The 17,052-nt window shown below is 38.9% G+C and overlaps 1 protein-coding gene across 13 annotated transcripts in view; it reads left to right on the top strand.

Moving 5' to 3' along the window:
- FAM13A (family with sequence similarity 13 member A) overlaps window positions 1–17,052 on the top strand; it is a 353,806-nt gene that overhangs the window by 280,206 nt on the left and 56,548 nt on the right. For 9 of the 13 annotated variants that reach the window (XM_047717965.1, XM_047717964.1, XM_047717962.1 and 6 more), the window contains 3 exons: window positions 3,873–3,914; window positions 6,793–6,972; window positions 12,572–12,758. In XM_047717965.1, coding sequence (XP_047573921.1) covers window positions 3,873–3,914; window positions 6,793–6,972; window positions 12,572–12,758 — 409 coding nt within the window. The remainder of the gene's footprint in view (window positions 1–3,872; window positions 3,915–6,792; window positions 6,973–12,571; window positions 12,759–17,052) is intronic. The other 4 variants (XM_047717960.1, XM_047717970.1, XM_047717971.1 and 1 more) reach the window with 2 other exon arrangements.

Below are 17,052 nucleotides of genomic sequence, written 5' to 3'. Positions count from 1 at the left end.
TCTGGGTGGCTCAGTGGGTTAAAGCCTCTGCCTTCGGCTCAGGTCATGATTCCAGGGTCCTGGGATCGAGTCCCGCATCGGGCTCTCTGCTCAGCAGGGAGCCTGCTTCCTCCTCCTCTCTCTCTCTCTCTCTCTGCCTGCCTCTCTGCCTACTTGTGATCTCTGTCAAATAAATAATTAAATCTTTAAAAAAAAAAAAAACATGAAAATATGGACATGTTAAGTATACCAAAAATTGTAAAGGACTATTAAAGAAACATAAAACTATAAATGATCATAAATTTGACCTAAGATCAACATTTTAACAAAATTGAATATGATTTAATTCCTTGCTTTTGTCATCAATCTATTCATTAATTTTGCATTCTGAAAATGGCTCAGATAAGCCTCTGCCTTTAGCTCAGGTCATGATCCCATGGTCCTGGGATCAAGCCCCATGTCGGGCTCCCTGCTCATTGGGGAGTCTACTTCTCCCTCTCCCTCCACCCATCCTCCCCACTTGTGCTCTCTTTCTCTTTCTCAAATAAATAGATAAAATCTTTTTTAAAAAATTTAGATGGCTTAGGTCATTTTTCTTTAAGCTATGAGGAAATCTTGATGTGTTGCCTTTTATTCACTTATGCTAGCATAAGTTTTCCAATGCATACCTTCATTACTTAGATTAGAATGTTTAAAAATAGCTATTGTGATATCTAAGTAATTGAAGTCTTGAAGACTCTTAGTTTCAGGGAATTACAGCTTTGCTTATCAGTGTCTTCCACAAATCAACAGCATCAGAATCACTGTAGAATTTGTTAAAAAGGCAGAATATCAGCTTCACCTTCCTGAGACCTAGAGGTGCTGAATCGGAGCCTGAGAGAACGAGATCCTGGATGGCTCAGATATGCTTTAGGATTTGAGAAGCACCAGCGTGGCATTAGTTATCGCAGATCCCATTTCTACTTGAGGTCATTTTCTTGTCTCTTTCTTCCTCACCTTCTGTGTGTGTGTGTGTCCTGCCCCCTACCCCCCAAAAAAGAAACATAAAAATATCAGTGTGTGCTTTAATAAGCAAAAAGAAGTTCAGGTCAAAGTGTGTATAGAAGGGAAAAAAGGTGGGGCGCCTGGGTGGCTCAGTGGGTTAAAGCCTCTGCCTCCGGTTCAGGTCGTGATTCCAGGGTCCTGGGATCGAGCCCTGCATCAGGCTCTCTGCTCAGCAGGGAGCCTGCTTCCTCCTCTCTCTCTGTCTACTTGTGATCTCTCTCTCTGTCAAATAAATAAATAAAATCTTAAAAAAAAAAAAGGGAGAAAAGGTGTACATCTACTCATTCTGAGACAGCGTGGAGGACTAACTGACTGCTTATATTTCTATGTCTTTGGAATATTTTTAGCATCTATCAGATCAACATGTTCCCCTCTTCTGTGTCCCCCCAGAGCCCTCATTCCCAATGGGCTCTGCTCCGCAAACTGAGGCAGTGTAACTACATTGAAAAGTGAAATACAGAAGTTAATTACACAGTGTTGACTTTATAGAGGGTGAGCCACAAAGCATCAAAAGCAGGGACTGCCTGTTCCAGTTAAGGACAGAGAAGAGCAAAGGATATATTATTGGTTGTGTAATCTGGGAACCACTGTGAATAACAGGCATTGTGAGGCAGATGAGAAAAATGGTTTTGATTAAAAGCAAAGTAAAATACCTAAGTCTAGGCCTCCATCTACAAAGATGATTCTAGTGAGTTTTTCTTCTACTGAGTGATGGATTGAATGGCTAGTGTAGTGATTAAGAGCTTAGACTCTGAGCTAAAACGTTCTTGGTTCAAATTCCAGCTCATCTACTTGGCTCTGTCACTGTGGGCAGGTTACTTAACCTCTAAACTCTTCAACTGAAAATTGAGAAAATAGTACCTACCCAAATGGGTTATTGTAAACAGCAAACAGGAAAATATATGTACAAAATACTTGACATAGTGTCTGAAACATAGTAAGTACTCAGCATTAGAATGTATTTATTTTTTCATTTGCTTTCATTTATAAAGGTTTTTCTCATCAGTTTCCCTTGTGAACAGTAGCATTATTTTATGTGGATCTTCTGGGATTTGGCTGTGGTTTGTGGCCAGGACAAAGAGCTACCGCTCTTTTTCAAGGAAATTCTCTGGGCTGAAGAGTGAGTGTGTGCTGATCACCTCTGGTATAATGAGTGGTAGGCTGGGTCTGACGGTGGTGATAGTGGTGATAACAGTAGAGAGTATAATGAAAGAAAAAGAGAAATAGCATACTTTCCCTTGAAGCACTTAGATTCTGGGTGGAAAGAGATGAAATACTCATGTACGTGGAAGAAAAACCCAGCAGATAGATTAAAAAAAAACTAAATATGTTCTTATGTTCAAAATTGCATGGTAGATACAAGGCTGTTTGGGGTGATTGGAAGGCAGCCATCAGCATCAGTCATTAACACCTGTCGCTCTCTTCAAGTGTTTTCTACAAAGAAGGAGGAGCAAAGGAAACTGTTGTATCTATTAGGGAAAACTATAGTGTGACAAGCATGGAAGATTTTCGTTTGAACAGACTTTTGAATCTTGATTTAGAAGTTGACTAAGCGCTGGAGGGCAGACCGTGAGAAAATCTTGGTATTGATGCAGCTGAAATTGCTGCTGAACTCAATCTCATTGTGGTTATATGAGCACAGGGGGCAGGCAAGAGTGCTTATCACAGAGTGCTCTATAATTTCACTGTTCTGCTTTAGGCTGAATACTTTGTAATGCTTTTGAAGGAATTCAGGTTTTGGAGGAAACAGAAAAGTAGAGGAAGTTTATAAGTGTTCAATAAAGGGGCCGTAAATTAGATGTTGAGATGAAACATAGAACTTGAAGGATTCTTCATCTCGAGGAACTCGGGAAGAAAGGTGGCTTAGAAATAGTTGTGTAGGGGCACCTGAGTGGCTCAGTCAGATAAGCGTCTGCCCTCCGGTTAGGTCATGATCTCAGGGTCCTGGGATCAAGCCCCAGGTCGGGCTCCCTGCTCAGTGGGGAGTCTGCTTCTCCCTCCACCCTTCCCCCTGCTTCTGTTCTCTCTCTCAAATAAATAAAATATTTTTTAAAGATACATTTAAAAAAGGAAAGAAATAGTTGTGTAGAACCCAGAGTTGCTTGCTTGTTCCCTGTCCCCTGTGGTTCCTGCTGCTATCTACCTGTTCTGAGCAGTTTTAGAAAGTTGCCTCTGGCTGCAGGTCTGGAGGGAGTGGACGAGGAGGGAATAGATTTGGGCTGGGGAAAACAGGGAATGGGTAGAGTTGGCAGCAAGAAGACAGTCAGTGGCATTGTAGTAATATTTTGAGTAAATGAAGACACTGAAGGAGCTCAAGGGCCAATAGGGGGAGTAGAGATGGGGTTTTTTTGTTTTGTTTTGTTTTTTTTAAAAATTTTATTTATTTATTTGACAGAGAGATCACAAGCAGGCAGAGAGGCAGGCAGAGAGAGAGAGGAGGAAGCAGGCTCCCCGCTGAGCAGAGAGCCCGACGCGGGGCTCGATCCCAGGACTCCGAGATCACGACCTGAGCTGAAGGCAGCGGCTTAACCCACTGAGCCACCCAGGCGCCCCTAGAGATGGTTTTTAAAGGTCGCTTTGAAACAGTCCATCATGGATGTCTTTAAAATGGAAGGGGAGGGGGGACACTGTTCAGGAGTAAACACTCAGTACTGACTCAGGAGTAAACACTTAGCATTCTCTAATTCCAGAAACAAGTGAAAGTCAGCGTCTGTCAGTGGATGGGTTAAACATTGTGCATGGGTCACTGAGAGTCTAGCTAATACTTTCAGTCTGGAATCCCCTTCAGACGTTTGGTGCACAGTCTCATGCTCTGTCTAATCTACTTTCTTTGTGCTTCTTTCCCACAGCACGCATGTATCCCAAGTCAGCAATGTTTCAGCAACTGGAGAGTAAGTTATTTGGGTTTCCCTTTCCCACCTAGCAAACAGAAAAAAAGCTACTTTAAAGGTGTATAGTATTGGACAATTAATACAGTAAGCAACCTATGATGATCTTTAAAACCACCGAGAGAAGAGGACTAAAGAAGGGTTCCTGTTTGAGCTTCTGTGTGGGTGTGTGACTAGAGACAGCCTAACAATTTGAACATACAAGATTTTTGTTTCAGTCAAAATAATGTCAGAGTCCATTAATGTTTACAAAATACGTGTCTGGAGAGAGATCTTTCAGTGGAGGATGCCATTAAAGGTTAAAGTAGTACAGTGTCTTTACTTCTTCCTTATTTTTAATCAACCTACATTTGTTGAATAACTGTGATATGCCAAGGGTAGCGTTAGGTGTGTAACGTCAAGTAAGCCTCCGGCTCTGCCTTCAGGGACTTTACCATCTAAAAGGGACACAGAATCAAAAGCAAATCAGTGATGGCAACAAGTCCTTTTTCCACAGGGCAGGGACAGTGCCCTACTGATGATGCCCGTCACGTGTCTCTTTCTTCCTAAGGCTACCAGCTGCACGTAGACTAAAACCTAAGCTCCAGTTACCTGCCCCTGCCTCCTTCTCTGACCACATTGCTCCTTAGGCTTTAGCCACGTGACATTCTGTCTCTGGAATAGGCCAACCTTCTATTTGCCCCAGAGTTCTTGCACTGTTTCTCAGCCTGGCCATTCATTTTCTTATCATTTACTTTTTTGTTCAAATGTCCTCTCCTCCAAGAAGCCATCCCTGACTACCCACAGCCCTTCTCCAATTCCGTGCATCATTTTGGAGAGAATTTATCACTATCTGAAAGTTCATGATTTGTTTATTACCTGTCTTGCTGCATAGTGATGTAAGCTCCATAAACATGGGGGCCTTATTTGTCATTTTCATGGCTGTATCCCTAACACCTAGGAAAGTGCCTGGTGCATATTAGGCACTAAATAAATGTTTGTGAATAGTTTCTTGCTCAAAGATATTCCATCACACCCACCTCTCTTTCTTCCTTGCTGAGATGTAAATGGACCTTTTTAGGGCATCTTCCATCAACAGGGATCAAGAGGAAGTGGAGAAAAGGTGTGATAATGTAGAAGAGAGAATAATTTAAAGAAGCACTAAGTAGGGTGAATTTGGATCTCATAGAATGAATTGGGAGTTTTTTTTCTTCTTTGTTAGGCGAGGAAACAATGAGAGAGCTGGACCGACCTCTCTTAGTTCTGTGAATTTTAAAGAGATTCCAGAATTATACCGAGGCATATCATATATGTTCCTACTTGTGTATTTCCTAATAGCTTTTACCTCTTATCTGTCTGTATAGTTTGGAAAAGGTGTGGGAATTGTTTGTATACGTTAATTCACTCACATTCCTATAGACCACTATTAGGGAATCTTGAATCATTGGGATGTGGAATTCTAAATATAAAAAAAAACTCTCTTTTTTTAAAGATTCATTCATTCATTCATTTGTTGGAGGCAAAGGGGCAGAGGGAGAGGGAGAGAAAGTCTTAAGCAGACCCTGTGCTGAACACAGAGCAGGACTTGGGGCTCAATCTCACAACCGTGAGATCACAACGTGAGCCAAAACCAAGAGTTGGGCACTCCACTGGCCATACCACCCAGGCACCCCTAAATATAAAAGTTGTAATGTCCAAGTTAGACTATATTTGTTCATTGTCTTCAAGTAGTTTTAATGAGATTACCATGTGTCTGTTATTAAACTATATTTGGAAAATCTAAACTTCTTAAATTTTTTAAAACCCATCTGAACATTTTAAAAATAAATATGTGGTTCTTTTTAAAAATTTTAATACCTTTATTGAAGTCTAATTAATATGCAAAGAATTACACATACTTAATGTGTGTACAGTTTGATGAGTTTGGATGTGATCCTTTTTTCAAGTGCAGAAAATTATGATTTGAGGAGTATATGTTTAGAATTTTCCCTGCCAGCTTACCCAAAATTAAATAGTGTGGTGATAAAAGAATGGAGGGTACATATTGCATAGAGCACTGAGTGTGGTGCATAAACAATGAATTTTGGAACACTAAAAAAAAAAAAATTAAATTTTTAAAAAAAGAAGGCTTAGACACATTAAAAGATTATAGAGCTTTAAAAAGGATACCTTATCTAACTCACCATGCACTCTTTTCAGCCCCTGTGCTTAAGTATTTCCTCATGTTAGATGAAGTAAATCTACCCTGCCATCTTCAGTAACACATATTAGTAGCACATGTTTGTATGAATACGGCTTCAATTATTTACATCACAGTTTAATTGCATGGCGGTTTAGAAAGATTTTCCTGTTCTAAGTAGTCATTGTTCTGGTGAGGTGTTGCGTTTTAATAGCATTATTGCCTGTATAATTTTATCTTAAAGGGATTCTAAATAGATAATAGGCATCATAAAATCATTTGTGCCAGTTTGCTTTGTAAACTATACTGTCTTCCTCTGCAGAGCTGGTATGAAATCTGACGGAACTCACCTTTGTAAAAATAGGTCTATTATTATTCTATGAGGAAAAAGTATTTCCTCGTTCTGCCTTATATTAAATGACCCTTGTTTCCTGAGTGCCTCTGATAAATGTTGTTAGGCTTGCTGTGAGCATTTCAGTCATCCTGGACCTATGAAGATGAGAAACACAGTGATCAAACTGGTAGAATTTGTCAGGTTTTTGGTTTTATTTTTAACACACGATGCAGATATTTCGAGATGTCTCATATGTTGTCTTTGTTCATGAAGCTGTGGTAGATCTACCGTTGGAAATGCTGATATTCCAAAATTATGGATATAAGTTTTTAAAGGCAATCACTGATAAATTTGATTGCCTGATGGACTCTGTGTTCTGCTTTCATTAGACTCTTGGAAAGAACCATCCGGTCAGCAGTAGAACAGCATCTTTTTGATGTTAACAGCTCTGGAGGCCAAAGTTCAGAGGATTCAGAATCAGGAACGTCATCAGCATCTCTGGCCCTGTCTGCCAGACAGCGCCGCCGCCAGTCCAAAGAGCAGGATGAAGTCCGACGTGGCAGAGACGTGTGAGTTGGCAGTAGAGCTTTATTTGCATTTTCTCCTCTCCTTTTAAAAAATACGCACCTGAATTAGTCACCGTGTTATAGCCATTCCCATTTCAGTATTCAGGTTAAAACTATACAATTTCCTTTCGACTATTCTGCACTTCATGAACATTTGGAAACGTGTAAGGGACTAAATGAACATTTCAGTTGGGTCTGGATGTTTTGTGTTGTCTAGATGTGTGTTGTTGGAAGCCACCTCTGATTTAATACATTTCAGGGCTTCCTCATGGTTATCTTCTTTAGAGGGATGCTGAACCACTGCAGGAAAAAATTCCCATATGCCTGTCCAGAGGTCGTTTTGTTTTTTTGTTTTTTGGGGGTTTTTTAAGATTTATTTATTTATTTGAGAGAGAGAGAACGTGTGTGCGTGTGTGTTGTGGGTGGGAGTGGGGGGTAGAGGAAGAGAGAAGCCCAAGTCGACTTCTTGCTGAGCAGAGATTCTGACAGGAGCAGAAACCAAGAGTTAGGTGCCCAGCTGACCGCACCCCGGCCCCAGCCACCACAGGGTGATTTTTTTCTTATTAGACAACATTCATTTGGTTGTTAAACTAACTTATGAAATCAACAGATTTCCCTACTGTATTGGCCTGATGCAATACTAGAATATCACTGTAATACTCTAATAGTTGACTACACTTCAGTATAAAATGGTGGAGCTTAAGCCTAATCAGAAGAGGAAATGCTCAAGTTCTTTATTATCATAATGACTAATTTTAAGCTTTCCCACAACGTGAATTTCAAGAATAGTATCATAAGGAACTTTAGTCTCCATTAGAGGATTTGATAAAATACAAATAAACAATTACTCTTCTGTATTTTTCAGTAGTCATCATTTAAATGTCAAGGAAAATAAAGTTCCATTCATTTATTTTTCCTGAAAGTTTTAAGTTTATTTTTATCTACTATAGCATTTAGTCTCTATAAAGTTACTGTTTTGAACTCCTTATGAAATGTCAAAGAGTAAATCAGATCCTAGTCCCCCTCATTCCTTTTCACCTGGATTCATAATGCACATCAAAAATCTTAGGGGTGGGGGGGAAGGAAACTTCTTTGTGCTTAAAGAAAGACGCCAAAGATAAGTGGTATAAACACACACCGTGTTGCATATCATGAAGTTGTTTAAGCGACATGCTAGCAAGTGTAATTTTAGAAATAAAGCAGTATCAGTGATATAGACCACTGACTTTTTAAGTGATCTAAGCAGCACTTTAAAAAAAAAAAATTGCCTTGGGGCTGGTGGATAGGAGGGAGTGCTATAATATTACCTTCAGAAAATAGAAAAATTATAATACAGGAGGTGTTTACATTCAAAATTAGCTCCTGACTAAGCTTTACAGAAAATGTTTAGGAGTATAATTAGCCTATGTACTGCCTATATTGTGCTACACAGCAAGTACAAATTATTTAATACTGTTCTTATCCTCTGTCTCATTTTTTGCCAAATAGTATGTGGCAACACATTGCATTTTTAAAATATCCTTAGTGTGTCACGACATCATGCTTTCCACCCTCTTTGTTTGGACAGAGGGATAGCAAGCAGAGGTTGAAAGTGGTAGTAAGCACAAGAGAGAGAACAGAGCAGACGGTGGTACTGTTGATGGTGGGTGCATGGTGGCAGCAGGGAACAGCACAGTGGGGTAAGGTCCAAATGAACAGACAGCAGAAAAATATGGAACATAGAGTAACCTTTCCTGCAGAATTCAGAGTTTCCCACGTCCAGGTATGTTTCTATTCTAAGTTCTCTTGATCATATTCTACTATCAATATCAGGAGAACAAAAGGAGACAAAGAACGGTAGAAACCAACTAATCTAACAACCTGTGAAACTCTAACCTTCCCCTTCTTTTTTCTTCTTTTTTTTTCTTCTTTTTTTCTTCCCTTTCTTCTTTTCACTGCTCATGCTGGTCACTCACTATGGTCAGACTAGAGTTGGACACTGAGTGAGTAAATCTCGGGCTGCAAACTGTGTGTGGCCTTGGTAACTTACAGTCTCACTGTTACTTTTTCCTTGGTGCATGATCTGGACACTCAGAAGTTCCCTTCCTATGCTCCCTGTTGGCCTCAGCCTCCTAGGTATATGGTGTCTTCCTGACCTGACATGCTAGGTAATTAACACGCCTTGAAAGTCCTTTCTGTTCAACTCCCAGTCCACACTGAACTGCCTCTCTGAGCTCACCAGGTCTATGGGGGAGCAAGGCCCTTATCTCTGAGGGCTCCAGACCTTACTACTTTTGTCCCCGTGAAGGTCCTCTCCAGTATGTCCCCAGGAGATATAATGACATATCACTGATTGTGCAGAAGTTGAGAATCATTATCATAGCCTATAGTAAGTATGTTTTTCCTAATATATACCTACATATAATTGATTCATTTATCAAAATTTTCATCAGGCTTCGCTTAAAAGGTTAAGCTAGGCTTTATTCTAGTCAAAACTGTTAACTGTATGGAATTGTTCAAAAGAGTTTTTAAAAATTAGAAATTTATTGTATTTTTGTCTATTATTGTGCCTCCTAACAACTTAAAGGTGCAACCAAGTAAAAAAATATATCCTTGAAGCCAATGATAACCATATTTCAGAGTAAGATTAAGGTCAATGAAGTCTGTACTAAAGTCATCAGAGCAGAGTTTTGAAATAAGTACAGAAGATAGACTAAGACTATAAATATTTCATTTTAGTGCAAATGATCAGTCTTATTATTTGCTATCATAAAGATATCAGAGTTTAAGCAATATATTCATTATGCAGAGGGATTCAGTTTATTTATTAAAAAACTTGCCATCTGCCAGGTGCATGGAAATGATGACTCTTGGTGATGGGTATATTGAAATTCATTGTGATAGTGTCCCCTCTGTATGTGTGAAAATTTTATAATAAGTATTTTTCTTAAAAGCAAAGGGTAGTTAGGTGAAAATGGTTTCAGCTGTCCAAAATACAATAAACTGGACATTTGTACATATTTGCTATATAAATACTATACTAAATTCCTACTGCAAAGTAAAAAAAAGAAAAAAAAAAGAAAAAAAAAAAAACAAAAACAAAAACAATGCTGTATTAGAGGAATGGTAAATAGTTGAGTATAGCCAGAACATTAAGTGTGTCTGTAGGGGTGGGGAAGAAACTCTAGATAAAAGTGAAAGGCTCCAGATATCTGAGTTCATGTCAAATTTCAGTGATGTCAAGGGGTGCCTGGGTGGCTCAGTGGGTTAAAGCCTCTACCTTCGGCTCAGGTCATGATCTCAGGGTCCTGAGATCGAGCCCCGCATCGGGCTCCCTGCTCAGCAGGAAGCCTGCTTCTCCCCCTCCCACTCCCCCTGCTTCTGTTCCCTCTCTCACTATGTCTCTCTGTCTAATAAGAAGTAAAATCTTTTAAAAATATATTTTATCTATTTCTTTGTCAGAGAGTGAGTAAGCACAAGCAGGAAGAGTGGCAGGCAGAGGGAGGAGCAGGCTCCCTACTGGGCAAGGATCCTGATGGGGGACTCGATCCCAGGACCCTGGGATTATGACCTGAGCTGAAGGCAGCCAACCAAGTGAGCTACCGAGGTGGCCCTCCTCCTCTTCTTACTAGAACACTAGGTCTGTTGGATTAGAGCACCCACCTTATGGCCTCATTGAGCCTAATTACCTCTGGAAAAGCTCTGTCTCCAAAAACAATCACATTAACAGATGGTAAGGGCTTCAGCAGAGGAATTCGGGGGGAAACACAATACTGTCATAATTGCTTTCAAACATAAACCCTCCCCATGAAAAATATTTTAATGGGATGTATACCGCAGGGGTTAGGAGAAGTATGAAGAGTGATAGACAGAATTTATATAGTAGAACAATTAATTTTGAAGTTGAGACCAAATTCATCCAGCCGTCCATAGAAAGGTGTCTTGAAGAGCATCTGCACGAGTACGTATTAGTCCCTGTCTGCTCTTCCTTGTCCTTTTGTGATTTTATACTTGGGGTATTTCTAATATTTGTTGCATAAATCTTTTCTATAATTTCACTAAGTATATATACTTACATTTAAAGTGTATAAAATAAGACTAAATTAAATATGGAGTGCTAAAAATCACCAAAGATAGTATAACTTTGAAAATATTAGGATCATATTTATTTCATAGTTTTGCCTCCATGATAAGCCTGTCTAAGACAGGATGTGAATTTAGATGGCAGAATAAATATTTAACATTGTATTTCATTTTTGTATATGGTTGAACCGATGGTAAAATATAGTTGTCTGCTTTGCTCTTTAGAGCTCATTTATTTCAAAATATAGCTATAAGTGTTTAGGGTGTTACCTTAACTCAGTCATACCATAAGGGAGAGACCTCATTCAGTTATACCTTGGCATGCCATTATGCTACCCTGATGGCTTAATTTGTCCTGTGATGTAGTAAAAAAACAAACAGTTTGCTAAGTAATTTAACTTTATGAAAACTCCTTCTTAAGGAAATGTTTAAAATACTCAACAATTTCAAGAATATTAAGTGAATTAAATTCTGTAGTTATGACATTCACATCTGCTTCTAAAACTAAGTCATGAACGGGGCACTGGGTGACTCAGTTGGTTAAGCCACTGCCTTCGGCTCAGGTCATGATCCTAGGGTCCAGGGATCAAGACCCACTTCGACTCCCTCTGCCTGCTGCTCCCGCTGCTTGTGCTCTCTCTCTCCCCCACCCCCACCCTGCCAAATAAATAAATGAAAACTTAAAAAAAAAAAAAACACTAAGTCATGAAGGACCTCCAGTTAGTTTACATCCTAAAATTCCTTGTACTGGGACATAACAAATCCATACTTCAGTTAAAATGCTTTATATTCCACAGTTTTTATTAACTTATACTGTTTCTATCAAGATTATCAAATGCAGTCAGAGTTTGTTATTAATGCTTTTCTACTGTGCTAAATTGTCTTTATCATTTGGGAAAACAGTTTGTCCCATTCAAGAAAAAAAGACGTCATATTTCCTTTTCAGATTTTTCTCCACACATTGTATTATAAAATGCGTGTGTAGCAGGGATCCTGGTGGCTCAGTCAGTTAAGCATCCAACTCTTGATTTCGGCTCAGGTCATGATCTCAGGGTAATGAAATGGAGTCCTGTGTCAAGCTCGCCACTTAGTAGGGAGTCTGCTTGAGATTCTCTCTCTCCCTCTGCCCCCTGCCCCCTGCCCCCATGCACATGCGAGTTCTTTCTCTCCCAAATAAATAAATAAATCTTTAAAGTGTGTGTGTGTGTGTGTGTGTGTGTAATCTGTTAATAATAGGAAATTTTTTTGTAAGATTGCACTGTTCTCCTTGTTTGAATATAAATTACTTTGGGTACAACCTCAAAAGTTGTTCATTGGTAGAAACAGAGTCCTTGCCAGTTTGCCTCTAGGAATAATTTCTCTTGTAATGTGATTTATTTGGCACCAAGTGGTCTCAGGAGTAGTTCAGTGCTCAGATTTTTATCAAAGAGGCAAACTGGAATTTCTGGGCACTCTCCTGATTTCCCATGTGATGCAGTGACAGTGTCATTAAAATGTCCCTTTTACCTTTTAAAATTAAGCTTTTTTTTTTTAATTGAAGGGGACTTATCAACAAAGAAAATATTCCTTCTGGGTTCAACAGCCTTGAAGATTGTATTTTGAATGCTCAGGAAGTGGAAAAATTGTATGAGAATACTTCTGGTTATATTGGAGAACGGGGCAAACCTAAACGTCAGAAATCAAGTTCCAAACTTTCTGAACTCAGTGAAAACCAAGATGGTCTTGTGGTGAGTAAAAATTCTATGAAATTTTTACTTGTAACCAATTAGGAAATACCACATCTCTTTTTCTTGCTTTGTAAAAAAAATAATAATCTTAATCGTGAGTTTCATAGAACTATAGGATATGAGTTGTGAATACCTCAGAGCTACTAAGTATACACACTTGTATTTCTTTTTAACAAATACAAAAATCAAAGCTGAGAAAGATTATGTTCTGCCAAAAGAAAAAGAGACAGCACACTTTGATTTCCATGTTACTCAAAGGATTTTTATCTCATTCTTTTGAGTATTTTTAAATTGTATTTTTGGAATATTGTCATTAAAGCATTTTTTTATTTTCTCCCATTCTGTTCATCCTTTTATATATGATTATGTAAAAAAAATTAATGAACTTAAAGCCAGGTGAAAGAAAACTACACAGGGAAAAAGGATCAACTCCCTTTGTGTACAGAAATCTCTGTAGTCAGAAATTTAGTTCAGATCTATACTCTGCAAAGTATTTTCTTCCAAATTAATCAGAAACAAAAACAAAAAAGGTCAACCTCTTATAGAGTTACCTCACACCCGAACCCTGGATCATTGATTTTGATATATAAGTTATTACACGTAGTTTCTGACAATAAATATTTATTCAGTTTAAATATTAGTATACATTATCTTTTTCTGTGTATTCTTCACTTTCTCTGAGAAGTGAGAACCAAAGCCTGTCTTCTTAGTTCCTTTAGTTTTAAAAAATTTAACAACAACAAAAACTAAAGATAAAATTTATAACATAACATGAGCTGGAATCCCCATAATAAAAATAGGTAATGCCCATTCTTACTGTTCAATGTGTAAATACTCTGATCTAGTTTATCTCTGACAAGGTTTTAGCTCCATGTTGGGTTTTCTATACATTTAGTAAACTTATAAGCCATCTGTTTTCCATTGTCAATTTCAGAATACGCTTGGAGAAGATTCCCAGTTTTGCCCTAATAAAATCTACGTAAATGCAAATCCAGGGAAACATGTTAATTTCTTTTTTCCCCTCCAAATGTCCTTTATTTTTTTAAGATTATTTATTTATTTATTTATTTGAGAGAGAGCACAAGCAGGGAGAGTGGCAGGCAGAGGGAGAAGGAGAAATGGGCACCCCACTGAGTAGGCAGCCCATCACAGGGCTCGATCCCAGGCCCCTGGGATCATGACCTGAGCTGAAGTCAGACACTTAACCTACTGAGCCACCCAGATGCCCCTTTTCCTCCAAATGCCTTGATAATCTGTTTCTAGAAGTAAAGTAAACAGCTGGCAGAGACAGAAGCAATCACACACTGCAGGCCCATGTCTGATACACTCCAAATAAGGAATGTAAGGTTTGGAACCATTGCACGCATTAAATATTTTTAACATTAACATAATTCTTATTGGGGGGAAAAGTAAATTTTTAAATAAAATAAATGGTGCTAATTTCATTAGCAGTTTATTTGGCTCACAATTTGCTTATCTGCCAAAGCGATTACGAGGACTAAAAATCCAACAGTTGACTTCTTTGGAAAGATGTTCTTCTCTATTTCAATCCCTTTTTACATGAACTTAATCCATTAATATTTTCTTCCCCACCAGGAATGGCATCTTAAATTAGATAGGCAGAAATAGCTAATAAAAGTGGAAAAGTACATTTATTCCTTAGAATATGTGTCCATAAAACTATGGACATATTCTTTGTTTAAAAATGTTTGGGTGGGAGAGCCTACTACTATCCAGTCTTTTTACGTGAAAGGATTTGCCCCCATCTTAGTTGCCAGTTTCCTCATTCCAGGATTGTGAATGTCACCTATTAACGTTAAGTGAGCCAAGTGGACCATGTCTTTGTTGCAATGAATTATTGAAAAACCTGCCAGCACAACTCAGGAGAAAAATTTCCTCATCTAAAGTGAGGGTGTTCTCTAAGAGCTTTTCTAACTGTCATATTCCATAAATTTTTAAACCTAATCTTCACAGGTAAACCACAAAGCAAAGAGCCAGGGAACATAACAAGTATTTAGACTACATCTTAAAAGTTAAGTTGGTGCATCTTAACTTGTCCTTTATGTTTAACGTCCTAACTTTACTTTTCCCAACTCTCCCCAACACCTTTTCTTACTCCATTTCAAGTTCTTTACACCCTGACTAAACATTTATTTCTGTAGTTGGGTCAGCCAGTGGGAGGGTGGGGGGAATTATACGTAATTATATGCCTTTATGTACCAAGAAATATTTCAGGTCCTGGAGATAAAGAATGAGAAAAATAGGCAGAGGTAGCTCTCCTCATGGAGTTTACATCCTCCTAGATATATTAACAGACAATAATCAAGAATAAGTAAGTAAAACACAAAATATATTAGATACTGATAACTCCTAGGAAGAAACATAAATCAGAAAATAGGAATAGGAATCATGAGGGGACAGGAGGTGGAATTTGAAATAGAGTGGTCTGGGAAGACCTTCTAAGAATTTTACATTTGAGTGTAAAGATTTAGAGAAAGTAAGGAAGCAAGCTATTCTATGATAGTAGGTTCAAAGGCCCTGAGACCGTCATTTTTCTGGAACATTCAAGAAACCACAAAGACCCCATTGTGATTGGAAGACAGTAAGCAAAATTAAAGAGGTAATAGGAGAGGATGGGCAGATGAAGTAGTGCCTCATAGATCATTTTGAGAACTCTGCCTTCGTTCTGGGTGAGATGAGAATCCATTTGAGGGTTCTAGGTAGAACAGTGATCTGGCTTACTGAAATTCGTTTACCTACTATGTTGAGCATAGACAGTAAGCACGCAGGGGCAGAAACAGGGAACCCAGTTAAGCAGCTATTGCAATAATTTAGATTTGAGATGATGATGGTTTGAACTAAGGTGATACCAGAGTCAGCATCCATTTCCTTGCAGGCTGTACGATGCACTACTCTAGGGGGCACTGTTCACACTGACTAAACTCCTTCTGGAGGGGGACGTTGCAGTCATCATGACATAGTGAAGATTCTGCATGTGTTTTGAAAGGAGAATTGACAAGAGTTTCCTGACATTACCTGTGTGGTGTGAAAGATATCAGGGAGTCAAAGATAACTCCAGGGTTTTTGGCCTGAGCAACTAGATTTGTGTTGCAAGTTTAACTGAGATAGAGAAGACAGAAGTTTGGGTTCAGTCTGGATATAAGATTAAGTTGCCCATTAGATATCCAAGAGGGCATATCAAGGAAGCAAGTGGATTTCTGGGCCAAGAGTTTAGGGAGGAAATCCTGGCTACAGATACAATGTGGGAGTCAAAAGCAGATAGAGGATATTTAAAGTCAGTATACTGTGTGAGATGACCAAGGGAATGAGTGTAGACTGGAAAGAGAAGTTGACTCAGGGACTGTGAGCCCTGAGATACACCAACATTTGGAAGATGGGGAAATGAGAAGGTACCAGGGGAGGAGATTTACGAGACCTGCAAATTAGAAGACAGAGAAGGTGAGTTTAGTGCCTTGGTAGCCAAGTGAACAGAGTGTCTCGGGGGCAAAAAGGTCAGATGATGGCTCAAGCAGAAGACTGAGAGTTTGACCATTGGGATTAGCAAACTGGAAGTCACTTAATAAAAGGAGTTTGGATGAAGAGATGGGAGCAAAAGCCATTTTCCAGAGAAAGTGAGGGGAGAGTAACTGAACACAATGACTAATAATTTCACACTGATCACGCCAGCCCACAATACAACACAGGAGAATATGCTGTAGACCAAAAAAAGCATCTTACAGATTTGGCATCTCTAAAGTGGGAACCGTCTGGGTATGTTCCCCTTTGTACTTTCACCTCTCTAGACTGTCATGACAAGCAGAGACCAAGAGACTACAGATAATTCGGAGCTTAAAAATTGGGGGTAGTAAGTGACATTAGAGTGTTCTGCCTTATCTCTAATTATTGCCACAGTCCCAAACTTTTCTTCCCTTTTTAAACTCTTGGCTTATGCCTGTGCCCATCAGTCATTCTCAGAGGAAAACCTTATCTCCTGATTTATTTGGAAGAACTAAGATATACAGCTTGTGTTTTAGGAACTTCCCTCACTCATGCTTCAAAATGTCTCCAGAACTCTACTCATTTTTTTTTCCCACCTACTCAAATAGTAACATGGTTTTTCTGATTTCTAAGGTTAACCTCTAAAATGAAGGGGTATCTTTGTAAATTCTACCTTCTACATCCATCTCTCCACCCCACACCCATGCACGTGTGCAAACATATACATACACTCACTCACTTCTCCTTTTCACTGGCTTCCCCTTCATTGGCTCATTTCTGTTGGCCTAGAAAAAGG

Source organism: Lutra lutra, chromosome 2, assembly GCF_902655055.1.
Source record: "Lutra lutra chromosome 2, mLutLut1.2, whole genome shotgun sequence".
Classification (NCBI taxonomy): Eukaryota; Metazoa; Chordata; class Mammalia; order Carnivora; family Mustelidae; genus Lutra; species Lutra lutra.
The sequence above is the reverse complement of the archived record's forward strand: the minus strand, read 5'-3'. Positions and strand labels throughout refer to the sequence as shown.